This window comes from Phyllobates terribilis, unplaced genomic scaffold, assembly GCF_046119375.1.
Source record: "Phyllobates terribilis strain yellow unplaced genomic scaffold, ASM4611937v1 Scaffold_5__5_contigs__length_657084704, whole genome shotgun sequence".
Taxonomy (NCBI): Eukaryota; Metazoa; Chordata; class Amphibia; order Anura; family Dendrobatidae; genus Phyllobates; species Phyllobates terribilis.
In genome coordinates this window covers 555,453,658-555,468,557 of record NW_027362765.1, presented here as the reverse complement: position 1 = coordinate 555,468,557, position 14,900 = coordinate 555,453,658, and the positions used below count along the sequence as shown (strand labels likewise).

At 42.5% G+C, this 14,900-nt stretch overlaps 1 protein-coding gene across 1 annotated transcript in view; it reads left to right on the top strand.

Moving 5' to 3' along the window:
• The first annotated feature begins 1,336 nt into the window (after positions 1-1,336).
• LOC141271336 (protein NDNF-like) overlaps positions 1,337-14,900 on the top strand; it is a 31,760-nt gene continuing 18,196 nt past the window's right edge. The window contains exons 1-2 of the mRNA XM_073681450.1: positions 1,337-1,788; positions 7,207-7,390. Of these exons, the coding sequence (XP_073537551.1) occupies positions 1,782-1,788; positions 7,207-7,390 (191 nt within the window). The 5' untranslated portion in view covers positions 1,337-1,781. The remainder of the gene's footprint in view (positions 1,789-7,206; positions 7,391-14,900) is intronic.

Sequence of the window (14,900 nt, the reverse complement as noted above, 5' to 3'; positions counted from 1 at the left end):
GATATCGGATCCGTTCACTGTTAATACAGAGGAGTCTCTAGGGCCAGGAATTATAGCCACAGAGATGCTCCGCTTAAAGAGGGAACCAGGGCTGAAGCAGTTAACGGCGCCTGTGAGGGAGATGATTACCTGTCGGGCCTTATCCATTATATCTGACTGTAAATACTGTAAATATTCCTCTTCCCCAAGTAAAGTCCAAGTTCTGGTTAAGAACCTCGTGTCCTCTGAAATTATTGCTGCCCTGGTCCCAGAAGAAAATTGCCTGGAGACAGCCGCGATCGGATGGCGTGAAGTAAGTGAAGAGCACTACATACACAGCCACACTTCAGAGAGAGGACACGTATTGTCTGTAGGGTGCCATAGCGAGAGGGGGCTACAGCTCGCCCACGACTACCTCGCTGGGGCACCTTACATTTGTACTCTGGGTCAACTGATGGCACTTTCCAGGTATCTACCCTTAATTTAATGTGTTTTGGCAGCTTTTGGCCTGTTTGAAGGTGTTGTATATGCGTTTTTTTGGCTCCACGTCGAATCCTATGACGTTCTGTAATGTTCCGCAAATATTCAACAAATAATTTGTTGAATATTGCAAATTCGGCAAACGTAATCAGAACCGAATATTGAAACATTTGCTCACCCCTATCTATCTCTTCATCCATCTATGTATCTACCCATAAAGGAATAAGATAACTCTAAGATTGTGCTTCACTTTCATTTTCAAAGTGCTCATTACCATTGTATTATCTCACAGATGATGATTATATGTAAAGACATGGAAAATCAAATAATTTAATGTCACGAATGTAATATTGCATCTGAAAGTCAACTTAAAAGTGTGCAATTGAAAGCATTTTAGGACTCATAGGACAATTCACTAAAAGGCTTCATGACCTACAGGTACAGTGTACTCTGTATGAAGTCAGTAAGTCTATCGTTTTACAAGGCGTAGCGGACCATATTGCATCTTTGTAATAAAATACATTACAAACGTTAATGCACTAGCATGTAGAATATCCTTATGCTTTACCTTGTCATGCAAAACATTAGCTCATTAGCTGAAATCATGAAAAATCGTTACTTAGTTGCTAGCTTAAGGTTAACCCATGATGACACACCTCTATAAGATTTATGGAAGGTAACCCGTGGGATTCCACAAACATAAATTGTAATGACACTCCATTCAGAATGCTTTTCATTTAATGTAAATATGTTCGGTGCTCCTCTTCTGGCAGGAACCACTTACTTAAATGTATTCAGCCAACACATTCCATTTTAGATATCACATGTTTTAATGAGATTACAAAAGGGGGAGGAGGGGGTCGATCCCAGCACTCTAGGGTATTAAACATGATCTACAATGTCTTACTGCACTCACAGTAATACCAGATTATTGATATTATGAGGCTGGGTACCCTTCATCCCTATTGTGTAGAGCTCCAGAAGAGTTAAGTGGGTGCCCCCCTCGCTCTCCCTCTCTGTCTCTCATTCAAGCCCTTATCCATCTGCAAATCTGCCAACAAGCAACTCTTTAATACAGTGGAGAGGAGGGAAGCTAGTCGCTAACTCACAGGGATACTGAGTCTTAGACCACAGGGGATTCTCAGAAGCCATTCATGCTGTAGGCTTGATATCTAGGAGGGGACAGCTTTCCATCTGAAGGAGTCTATCATTATGAAAAGGTGGCTGTCTTGTGGACTGTTCCATGTACCCTACTCCTAGAAGCATGAGCAGCCCAGAATATAGTGAGGAGTAGAGCCCAGGCTGAGAGGGATTTCTCCACAATGGGAGGTAGGTACAATATTCCACAATATTATAATATATGACGATAACTTGTGTATCTCCTTTTTTTTTCTTTCTTTCTTTCTTTCTTTCTTTCTTTCTCTCTCCCTTCCTTGCTTTTCTTTCTTTCATTCTTTCTTGCTTTCTTTCTTTCTCTTTCTCTCTCATTTCCTTCCTTTTTCTTTCATTCTTTCTTGCTTTCTTTCTCTTTCTCTCTCTCCCGTCCTTCCTTTTTCTTTCATTCTTTCTTGCTTTCTTTCTCTCCCTTCCTTCCTTTTTCTTTCACCCTTTCTTGCTTTCTTTCTCTTTTTCTCTCTCTTCCTTCCCTTTTCTTTCATTCTTTCTTGCTTTCTTTCTTTCTCTCTCTTCCTTGCTTCCTTCCTTTCTTTTTTCCTTTCTCCCTTCCTTCCTTTCTTCTCTCTTTCTCTCTTCTCACTCTCTCTCTTTGTGCTGCTTCAGCATCGCTGATGTCTATAGATAAAGAAGAGAAATGAAAAAAAAAAGTTGAACAACTAAAATCAATTGACTATTTAAAACTTGTGTTGTGTGACTGCCCGTTGGGGTTAGTTCTTTCTGTTGTCTGGCAAATGACTGTTACTGATGCGATTCAGTGTCATAATAAAGAGGAGATATGGCTGAAATCACTATATTTAGTTCCACGTGTTACATGACATAAGGAAGTTCCATAAAAAGAGAAGGTTATTATTTATTCATTTTTATTTTTTTACAAATTAAGTTGTGGGGGGGGGGGGGTAGCATCCAGCCTGTCTAATTTGACCGAAGATTTCTAAAGATCATGGAGCATTGAAACAAAATAGCAACCAATATTTTAAAACTGTTTTAAACAGTAATTGTCTTTTTTTTTCATAAACCAATAGTACATGTAAAAATAAGAAATATTGTAATATATTGTATTCAAGAAATCTGCTACTCTCTTCTCCTGGACTGATCATTCATTCTCAATATTCTCAGTGAATACAGAATTTCCCAATAATGAGATAGGGAATGACAGTTTGGTGCTCATAATGTTCTATGGAGAACTGCAACTGTTGTTTCAGGAGAACTTGCAACAGACTGCAACTGTTGTTTCAGAAGAACTTGCAACAGAATGTCTGTGTCTGCCTCTAGCCCCTCCCCTGTCCATTAAATTTAAAAGCACCAACTGCCATCTCCTGTCTCTGCACTTTGAAAGCCTAGCCTCTTCACTAAATAAAGATTTTACAGACTGTTTTTTCCCATAAATTAAAAGGGAAATATCAATCCAGAAGGAGAAAAAATCATATTTCGCTTATATAAACTTTTACAAAGTTGCTTATTGTCATGCGTACCATTGATTTATGAAATAAAAATTAAAGGGATGGTAACTCCATGAAGGTTATCTCCTCCAAAGTCTTCCTTATGGGCACTGCCTCATTCCTATATTGCATTGAATGTTTACCTATAGCTTGTATGTATGGCAGCTGCAGCAACATTTATTTTCAGTTCTGCCTAAACGAAACGCAGGGGTGTAACTATGGTCTATTTGATAGGTATGGTTGCTCATCGGCCATGGAGGGTTCAAACGTTTTTCTGGCCCATATGAGGAGACCAGTGCTATAAATGACATGTGATAAGGCCCTGTTACAAATTATGCATTGGAGATTGAGAGCTTCATGTTGCTCCTCTTCTAGTAGCCATCATCACATTCCTGCAGCCTCACCCTGTGTATAGCAAAAATACTCCCAAAGCAGAAATATGTCATTTCACATGGAGCAGACATCTTATCTAGGCTCTTATCTTCCAAAGTTAAAGCCATAGCAAAGAATGCAAACTTCTCCATGCATCTCAGATTAATTACATTGTTACATAATTTATTTTAGCAAATCATAATCCATACCTGTGAATTGTTTCAGATGTTACATGGATCAATGATCCGACTCAGAAATGAAAGTTTGAAGGACCTACAATGCACAGAAAAGCAGATAAAATTATTTGAGAGAAACCCCCATCGGTCTTCTTAAAGGGTGTTTTTTGGAGATATTTGACTGTAGAATATTTCTACCCCTTAATGTTATAATTGCTTTCCATTGTAGAAGGAGAACAGTTCCTTGAAAAAATTAGGCATTCCTGTTAACTCAAAGGTTACCACAATCCTTTTATTCTCCATCGATAAAAAAAGACAAATTATTTGGATACACCTAGAGCTGAAGTATTTCTGAAATATACCCGACAATAGCAAACAGAGAATACAGCCTTCGACAGATCGGAAAGAAGGACCTGAGGCCGATGAAATGCAGCAGAATGTAAACAGGAACATGTGTACTGGAAACACCGTGACAATGGACTGGAAATTAGTTTGACCCAGGTCTTGTTAACCTTTTCTAACGGAGCTTCTGCTAAAAAATGGATTGGAAGAATTGCAGTCAGACTAACGATTATTTGTTATCCAGGAAAGGTCATATGTCCTTGTGTAGGAAAGGACAGTCTAAATGGAAATCCAGGAATGATGAGATTGCTGGGAACAAACACTAAAGAACACAGAGGACATCTACTTATACAAAATCAATAGAAAAAAATGAAAACAAAACTTTTACTATAACATTCATCCCGAGCATCTTATGTGTATTCAGGTTTTCATCCATCTCAATGTCAGACCTGACCTGAATATAGCCTACTTACAGTGATGATGTGTCTCCTGATAAGAACACTACTTATACATCCATTCATTGTTAGAACACAAGGGGAAAGCATTGTCATCATTGTCATCATACCATCGTGATATTACAAGATCATGTGCACTTTAGTAATAAACCTTTATATTTAACCAGATGAAGATCTCCGTTAGAGGGAACTTGCCATCTGATTCATGCTGCCCATAGGGAAAGACATGACTAGACTAGTACCACTTCTGGCCAGCTTCTTCCTACAATGCTCTGGTTGATTGACAGCTCTCTCCCAATGTACACCTATGTGAGAGATCTGTCAATTACCTGGAGCAATGCGGGGAGAAGCCATCTGTGGGCGGGCGGCGCTGGACTAGTCAAGTCTCTGCTTATGGTCCCGGGATCTTTAAACTACGTTTTCTCTAAAATACCGAAATGTTTCAGAAAAAAAGATACCTGGCGGCAATCATAGAATTCATGCTGCCTGTGGTTTGGGCATCATGATGCAAGTAAGAGGTTCCCTTTAAATGTAGCCTTTATCAGTACAATTTCACTACATATATGCTATTGTGCACTTAGACTTTAAGAGGAAAACATATTTTCAATACAAAAACCGTAAAGCATATTGTATGGTATTTAAAAATAATAAATACACATATATGTGTGTAACATACCTGGCGGCGTCCTTGCATAGTGGTCCATCTCCCACTGTGCAAGAGCGCGCACTTGATCTCCAGTCCAGAATGTCTCTCTGGCTTCCCTCCATGCTGTCTGTTTGTGTCTGTTTCTGCTGCTTAAGGGCGGCGCCCGATCACTTCCTGCTTTTTGTACCTGCTGTGGGCACACCCCTTGTGCGTCCTCAGCCTATTGCTGTCTGTCACCTGGTATATAACCCAGCTGCTCCAATCAATCCCTGCCTGAGCATTGTGTTTCATTCAGTGTGTGCTTGCACTCTGAAGGTGCCAGGTCCCGTTCTGTGTTCTCTTGTCTGCCTATCCTGGAGGCTGTATTTCCAGGCCTGTCTGAACACGCTCCTAGCCTGTTCCTCCCGCCTTCTAGGGGCTGATTACCTAGACCCGCTCCTGTATCTTGTCTGTCCTGTCTGAACACGCTCCTAGCCTGTTCCTCCCGCCTTCTAGGGGCTGATTACCTAGACCCGCTCCTGTATCTTGTCTGTCCTGTCTGAACACGCTTCTTGCCTGTTTGTCCCGCCTCTCTGGGGGCAGTATTCCCAGACCCGCTCCTGTATCCCGCTGCAGTGTCGGTCTCCTCCGTACACTCAGTTCCAGTCTGAACTCTCTCCTATCCTTTACCTGTTTTGCCTCTATGTCCGTTCCCTTCCTTTTTCTGCAGAGTCTGAACTCGTACCTAACTCCTGCTTGTTGTCTCTGTACTCCCGTTTGTGAGTTTGTGGTCCACTCGCTACTTCACTGCAAGTACCCTCTGGGTATCTGGCTCTGCCTTTCTCTTCCTGTCTGTTCCGTGTGAACAGAGCCCTGTCCCCCCTGCTCCGACTCCTTTGCTCACCGCTCCGCGGTTCTAGCCTGCTCTGGATCCTTTGCTCACCACTCCGGCGGTTCTAGCCTGCTCTGGCTCCTTTGCTCACCGCTCCAGCGGTTCTAGCCTGCTCTGACTCCTTTGCTCGCTGCTCCGGCAGCCTTGCTCCGCTCTGACCCTTTTGCTCACTGCTCCGGCAGCCTTGCTCCGCTCTTATCCTTTTGCTCACTGTTCCGGCAGTCTCGCTCCGCTCTTATCCTTTTGCTCACTGCTCTGGCAGTCTTGCTCCACTCTTGCTCACCGCTCCAGGCGGCCTCGTCCTGCTTTACTCTTGCTCACTGCTCCGGCAGTCTCGCTCAGCTCTGACCCTTTGCTCACTGCTCCTGGCGGCCTTGTCCTGCTCTACTCTTGCTCACCGCTCCAGGCGGCCTCGTCCTGCCCTGCTCTCGCTCACCTCTCTGGACGGCCTCACTCTGCTGTGTTTGTCCGCCACATCTGTGGTTCTGTTCCTGAGTCCCAATGTGTACTGGGTCCTATCCCGCCAGTGTCCCTACCTGCTAGTGCCTCCCTGTCTGCACTCTAGCTGTGCTTGCCTGTACCCCTCTGCCTGTATTGTTCCTGAGTCCCAGTGTGTACTGGGTCCTATCCCGCCTGTGTTCCTACCTGCTAGTGCCTCCCTGTCTGCACTCTAGCTGTGCTTGACTGTACCCCCCTGCCTGCATACCCGCCTGCCTGCATCCCAGTCGAGCCAGCCTATACCCACCAGTCTGTGTGCCAGCCTACCAGTCTGTTCCTGTATTCCCCTGTGTGGGTCAACAGCCGTGTCCGGGGTCTGTCCTGGAGTAGCACCTGGTCCCTCTGCTCGGTTCCTCCTTGGTGCACTGGCGTCGTATGCCGTCGTGCGACCCTGGTCGGATCGGGTGAATACCTAGTTACGCCCCTCCAGGCATTCACTCTCCGGCACGGTCCAGTGGAATCACTACAATCACATGCACACGCCGCTCAGCCCGGGCGTGTGCATTACAATGTGTGTGTGTATGTATATATATGTATATATATATATATGTGTATATATAGATATATATATGTATATATAACAATATAAGACTACTGCTGCATTCATCTGGCCATACGTTGACACTAAATCCATTATTAATCACTATTATTTACTAGTTGTAACAGCATTGTGATTTTTTTCCTCTTATGTATGGAGCATATTTTGCATGAAGACAAAGACAATTGATCTTTGAGCAGATGATCTGTTGATTAATTCTCTTATTTCCTATAGGCATGGAAACATACAAGCTACTATGGGGTGTTCATCTTGCTGTTCTTCTGTCTGTATGCACGTCTCATTCCAACCTTCCAACGTTTGATGATTATGGAAAGAGTTATTTCAACCCTTATCACTCCCTTATTCTCCCAGATGGCAGGGAAACCACAATCTACCTGTTGAAGGATATCACAAAAAGGTAAGAGAACATTATTCTTGTGTTTATCTTAGCTGGGGTCTTCAATATTTGGTGTCAGAAAACCTTCAGCCCAATTTTTTCTTTAAAATGTATTGAAGCTGACATATCCTATGTCTCTGAACATCAATATAACGTATTACATTCACAAATCACTGGACACAGATAACGTCAAGCTCCTGGTTGTAGGACTGTACAGTATTCGGGTGATAAGTTAATGTATTTTTACTAACAAGGAGACCTTCCTAACTTTATGGAGCTGGTCCATATCAATGGTCATCATAATGGCTCCTCCACTGTCATTTCTAGAACAGCACATACATATTTTTTCTTATGACTCTTTGTTTTGTCTTTGTGTTTTGAGTTTTTACTATACTCTTTTTTGAGACTCTCCAGAGCCATTGCCCCACTTAACCCTATCCTTTCACTGTACTGCTGTATCCATTAGTGCTTTAACGAAAAGCAGATATGGAGACTTTTAAAGTGCCCATGAAGGGACATCTAAACCATCTGACTGTACTATAACTTATATGTTTCAGATGTTGAAAAGTCCTGTTATATCTCCATAATCGAGTTGACACTGTGTTCCCAATGGTCAGAATATCAGCATTTTGGGTTGATTTTTCATAAACTTCTATGGTATAGAGAAAAAACTATTTTTATTTAACTGTTGCTACTCTTTTTGGCAGTTTATTATTTCCAATTTAAAGAATAGGCATGGATTTTATTTCTTATGCATCAATGTGGCATGCTAATCTGTTCTAGATTTCCATTCTGTGCAATGGAGACACGTTTTTTCAGAATCTTCAATACACTTTAGTCTAAAAAGCAAAATAAATAGCAATATTATAGAATAAAAAAGGGAACAAGTAAGGAGATGATCAGGATGTACTATGCAAAAATTAGACTTTGACCATAATGATATTATAATTTAAAAAAACAATTTAAGAGATAATTATGTAATGTTTGCTGTCCTTATTGTGCTGCACTGTATGGGGCTTCAAAATGGCACCCATAAAAGTCTATACTGTTCTAATGTAACTCTTCAAACACACAAAAAAACTAAAGGAGTCAATGTGCTAAAGGATATTGCCTAATTTAATTCAATTAAATTTCAAAGCAGGAAAGCACTGATGACAAGACAAGAATAAGATGTCTGTAAAGCGCTGGGGCAATGAATAGCGCTATATAAGCGAGCAATATAAATAAAAACAGAATTGTTCATTGACTGCAGCTCCAGGAAAAGGTGGTAGTGGGAACCAAACCAGCAAAATATTTTAGATGGTCGTTAGATGTCACTTAACATGGCCTCAATGTCTGATCAGTGAGGGTGCAACACCCAGCACCCCTGCAAATCAGTTGATCCAGGTACCAGCGGCGGCTGGAGTTGCTCAGTTGCGGAACTGCACAGCTCCGTCAACTGCATAATGGCTGCAGCTGGGTACTGCATATCAGGCCCCTATTTGAATCAATAAGGGGCACATTTTCAATAACCGGCCAGGGTCACTATTCCATTGACGGAGCTGTGCTGTTCAGCTCCGCAACTGAGCAGTTCCGGCCGCTGCTGTCACCGGGAGCAGGTGTTTGTGAGGGGTGCCGGGTGTTGCACCCCCACTGATGAGACAATGATGACCTATCCTAAGGATAGTTCATCAATGTTAAAGGAGGACTTTTATCCGGCCCGCCGGGCTATGGGCGGAGGAGAGGAGAGCGGTGCCATTGCCCGCCCTTCCCCCCGCTTGCTCAGGGCCCAGGCAGGCAGATACTTACCTCTCCCCGTGCCTCCGCAGATCCGCTGTCTTCCTGCTCTGCGCTTCCTGTGACGTCTCAGGTCAGAGGGCACGGTGACGTCTTTACACCGCGTCCTCCCGAGTGCCGTCACAGGCAGCGAGATATGGGGGAGAAAGGGACATCCTGCATGGGGCATAATATGGGGGGGTGACATGCTGCATGGGGCATAATATGGGGGGGGTGACATCCTGCATGGGGCATTATATGGGGGGGAGAGGTGACATCCTGCATGGGGCATTATAGAGACAGGGGAGTGATATCTTGCATGGGGCATTATATGGTGTGAGAAAGGGAAATCCTTCATGGGGCATTATATGTGGGGTGGCATCCAGCATGGGGCATTAAAAGGGGGAACAGCCTGCCTATTGGGGACCTATGCTGCCTATTGGGGACCTATGCTGCCTATTGGGGATATTTACCTGCCTATTGGGGATATTTACCTGCCTATTGGGGACCTATGTGTCACGCTGTCTCGGCGTTCAGGAGGTCAGGAGCCTATGCTGACCCTACACTGAGGCCCTGCCTAATCCCTCTACCTGGAGGTACTGTTGATGGTACAGAGGTCCAGGCCGCCAGCGTAAACCTACCTCCTGAGAATCCCTGAACCTCAGTAATCTAGTCCTGAGAAGGACCCCGATCACAACAATTGGGGACAGGACCGTATATGCCAAACACAGTACAAGACGAACGAGACAGTACAAGGGGCAAACCAAAAACCACCTTGCATACAAAAAAGTTACACCACTACAATGGAGGGAACACCAACGGGTAAGGGGATAAAGAATAAAGTGAGGAAAAGAAAAAAACACACCGAGTACACTTCGCTCCTAACTCCACAATACCACGTATCACTCTGATAGTCTGCGTGAAAAGCTTTCACCGACAACTACCCTATCAGAACGGCAGGTATTAGAAGGAGTCCCAATACTGCAGAATTAACTGCAGCTGGGCGTGGCTGGGCCTCGTCTAGCACAGAGAGAGAGAATTAACTCCCTCCCTGCCGAAAAACACCAAGCACCAAAAACTCAGCTGCGAGAAGTCAGGCTGTGTAATCGCGACGATCTTCGTGTCGACACACCCGTGACAGTACCCCCCCTTCTACGAGGGGCCTCCGGACCCTCAGGGCCAGGTTTATCCGGCTGAGTCGTGTGGAAGGCCCGAATTAATCGGTCTGCGTTAATATCCGACGCAGGAACCCACATCCTCTCCTCAGGACCATACCCCTTCCAATGAACCAGGTACTGAAGGGACCGGCGATTAAAACGTGAATTGATGACCTTCGATACCTGAAACTCCAAGTTACCATAATCTAGGTTGTATAATTTGTCTGGTCCGGAGAGGCAGGCCATGAAGGATTATATTTCAGAGAGTCTGGCTAAGGGGCATATTAGACCTTCATCTTCCCCGGTGGCCGCGGGGTTCTTCTTTGTAAAGAAGAAAGATGGTGGCCTACGCCCTTGCCTGGATTTCCGTGAACTTAATCGGATTACGGTCCGAGATCCGTATCCGCTCCCACTTATCCCCGATCTCTTCAATCAGATCGTGGGCGCCAAATGGTTCTCTAAATTGGATCTCAGGGGGGCGTACAATCTGATTAGGATGAAGGAGGGGGATGAGTGGAAGACGGCTTTTAACACTCCGGAGGGACATTATGAGAACCTTGTCATGCCATTTGGTCTGATTAATGCCCCGGCGGTGTTCCAACACTTTGTTAATGACATGTTTCGCTGCCTGGTGGGTCAGTTTGTTGTTATTTATCTGGATGACATCTTAATTTACTCGCCTGATCTTGTGTCTCATCAGGAGCATGTTAGGCAGGTGTTACAGATCTTGCGGGATAATAAACTGTACGCCAAGTGGGAAAAGTGTGTGTTCGCCGTTCAGGAACTCCAGTTTCTAGGCTTCCTGGTGTCAGCGTCTGGTTTTCGTATGGACCCTGGGAAAGTGCGGGCAGTTCTTGAGTGGGATCTGCCAGAGAATCTTAAGGCACTACAACATTTTCTGGGGTTTGGTAATTATTACCGGAAATTCATTCGTAATTTCTCGTCCATGGTTAAACCTCTCACAGACATGACAAAAAAAGGGACGGATTTTTCTAGGTGGTCTGACAAAGCTTTTCAAGCTTTCTCTTCCTTGAAAAAATGTTTTGCCTCGGCACCCATACTCATTCAACCTGATGCATCACAGCCATTCATTGTAGAGGTAGACGCTTCTGAGGTAGGGGTAGGGGCAGTATTATCACAAGGTTCGTCTCCTGGTAAATGGCGTCCGTGCGCTTTTTTCTCTAAAAAGTTGTCGTCCGCTGAGAGGAAATACGATGTCGGCAATAGGGAACTCTTGGCCATTAAGTTAGCTTTTGAGGAGTGGCCCCATTTTTTGGAGGGGGCTATCCATCCGGTCACCGTCATCACCGACAACTACCCTATCAGAACGGCAGGTATTAGAAGGAGTCCCAATACTGCAGAATTAACTGCAGCTGGGCGAGGCTGGGCCTCGTCTAGCACAGAGAGAGAGAATTAACTCCCTCCCTGCAGAAAAACACCAAGCACCAAAAACTCAGCTGCGAGAAGTCAGGCTGTGTAATCGCGACGATCTTCGTGGTGACTCACCCGTGACACTATGCTGCCTATTGGGTACAGTTACCTACCTATTGAAATACCGGTTGATTTAACTTTACTTGTTCTTCATTTTAAATATTGTATTTGTTCCTGTATTGTTTTTTTTACTTCAAAATAAGATATGTGCAGTGTGCATAGGAATTTGTTCATAGTTTTTTTTAAAAACTATATTCCGGCCCTCCAATGGTCTGAGGGACCGTGAACTGGCCCCCTGTTTAAAAAGATTGAGGACCCCTGCTTTATAAGGACACCATAAAATGGCACAGGGTGCTGACAGCTATATAATACTGCATAGGACTTTGTGTGCCTCTGTACAGCCTCTGTGCACACACATCTGCCTACAACCGATTCACTGTCCCAGGGCAAGATGTACACTGAGGTGTTTAAACATTTTCTCAAAATTAGTCCCAACACCACTAGAAGAAGCTAACTCTGGGATTTGGGACAGTCTCCAGCATTGCTCTTAGCAATTTTGCTTTACAGCCAGTTCAGTTAAGTATTGAACTACATCTGCATATATTTAGTTTTCATATAGAAATATTCAATCCAATGATGTCATTATTATAGTTTGTCATTATTTCACTTACTTTATACCGATGCCACAATCAAACTTTCCAGTGCTGGAATAGTCATTCATAAACTTTGATTCAATATTTCCATTGCCCTAAATGGGAAATCTTGACTTCAATCAATCATGGTCCTACTATTGGTCATAAACATTAGAGCTATAGCATTTCTTCTATCTTATATTCCTGGAACATTATGAAACACATAGAAGATGGTATCATTAAACTCACTCCTTTCCCAATTACATGCTTCTTTGTAAACCATATATGCATTTTCCTCTCTATGGACAATTTTAAGAGAGTGGTTGCAAACATCCCTGACATTAAAGTGTTTTCGCATCACATTTTATCTATAAAAATGCAGTGTTTTTATTACTTTTTTCCCTCTTTTAGCGAATTTTTTGGGGTCTTTTGGTATATATTTTTTTGCTAAACTCAGCTTGATCTGGGTATATCTTTTGTCATGCCTTTTTTCATAGACTTCGCTATGATATTATTATTATTATTTTTATTACTATTATTATTTTATTTGCTTATATATTGTGATATAAAGGCATATGAAAAAAGCATGCAAAGCACCTAAAAAAACCTTGAAACACTGTATACATATATCATAAATGAGAATCCCACCAACAGGACCTGCATCTATCTTGAGAATGAGTCCTGAAGTGCACCACTATCAGCGGAGAGAGGGTAGGAATTACCATTCATTTGTATAGGAATTCTGGACACCATAATGGGGACCAGTTTTCTAGATCGATCCAGGTACCTCATCTAATCTCTATTTACGATATCTCCTGTACAGGATGGGAAATGTAAAATAATCTCTATGTCTACGTCTGGAGCGAGCCTAGATTGTATATTCTTTTCAGTCATACATCATGGAGTCTACTCCAACTGGCCATTTTCTGAACAACCAATTACAGCTCTGCCCCGTTACAGCAAATGTGTTTCATATAGGAATTACACACATCCTTCCTTTATTAGAATGATGAGGTTTACTTTTTATAAGATACCACACTATTGATAAATTCCAAAGAATGGAAAATATTTTAGTACTGAACATCAAGGTAAAAACTCACTGTTAATATAGAAGTTAGATATTTATTGTTTCGCATAAATGCTGCCACATGTCTCTCCTACCAGATGCCTGTTAATAATATGTAATGAAATTCACATCCATCATATCATTTTCACTATTACTTTTCACATTTATGGCTTAAAACAAAAAAATCAGGTGGGTTTTAATTTTACCTATACCTATAAAATTTGGTTTGCAGTTGCAGTATGATAACTGTTTCCATTCTTTAATTTTCCGCAGGACAGGTTTGTGCTTTATGTTTGATTGGTGTAAATTAAAGGGGTCTATCCATTTCTTCATCCAACTAAAGCTTAATAATTGTATAAGCAAGTCAACCCAAGTACTGCCTACGTGGTATGTGCCTATAAGCATCAAACAATTTATATTGACACCGCAATTAGAATGCACAAACAATACTCTATTAGGTCAAAAATGAAGGGAATCTGTCATTAGATTTCTCAACCATTATAGTGTATAGGTGCATGTCCTAGTGGGGGCGCCATATAGCAAACATTAAGGTGCCAACCTCTATGATAAGGTAGGATAATCTGTAAGGAATACTACGGAATCAATAGCCCTCCACATAACCTACCAGAAGATATTTGTAATTTTTAATCAACCCTAGATACTCTACTTATTACAAATCACACCTCCTATAATTTTTATTTTTAGAGTGCGCCTTTTTTGGAGTTTTTATGCTTTTAAATATAAATAATAAAGGTTATTTTTTAGGGGCCTATTTCTTTCGCTGGTTCCAAGAACTCTACAGCACCTTCAGGGTTACCTCTGGTGTCTGTGATGCCACTCTGATTAATGCCCCCCTTGCCCGGGCTGAGAGTTTTGGTGGATGACCCTCTATTGGCAGGTTTGTTGTGGTACCATGCTCTCTCCATTTGATGATAATGGATTTGATGGTGCTCCAGGGGATCATCAGAGATTGGGATATTTTTTATAACCCAACCCTGACTGTAATTCTCAACAACACATTCCCTGACTTGTTTGGAGATCTCCTTGGTCTTCATGGTGGTGCTTGTATAGTGATGCCTCTTGGTTAATAGTGTTGCAGCCTCTGTGGCCTTTCAGAAAAGGTGTGTATATACTGACAGACCATGTGACACTTAGATTGCACACAGGTGGACTTCCTTTCACTAACCATGTGACTTATGAAGGTAATTGCTTGCACCAGAATTTATGGGGACTGCATTGCAAAAAGAGTGAATATATATACACATGCCAATTTTTAGTTCTGTGATCCCATAAATGTAATTTATACCTATATTTTTCTCACTTCACTTCAACAACTACTGTATTTAGTGCTGATGAATCACACACATATCTTATTACAAAAATATTTAAACACATGTTATAACATTACAAAATAGGTAAAAAGCCAAGGGTGGGTGACTACTTTCACAAGCCACTGTAAGTGATATTTTTTAACTTAATTTTTGATTTAA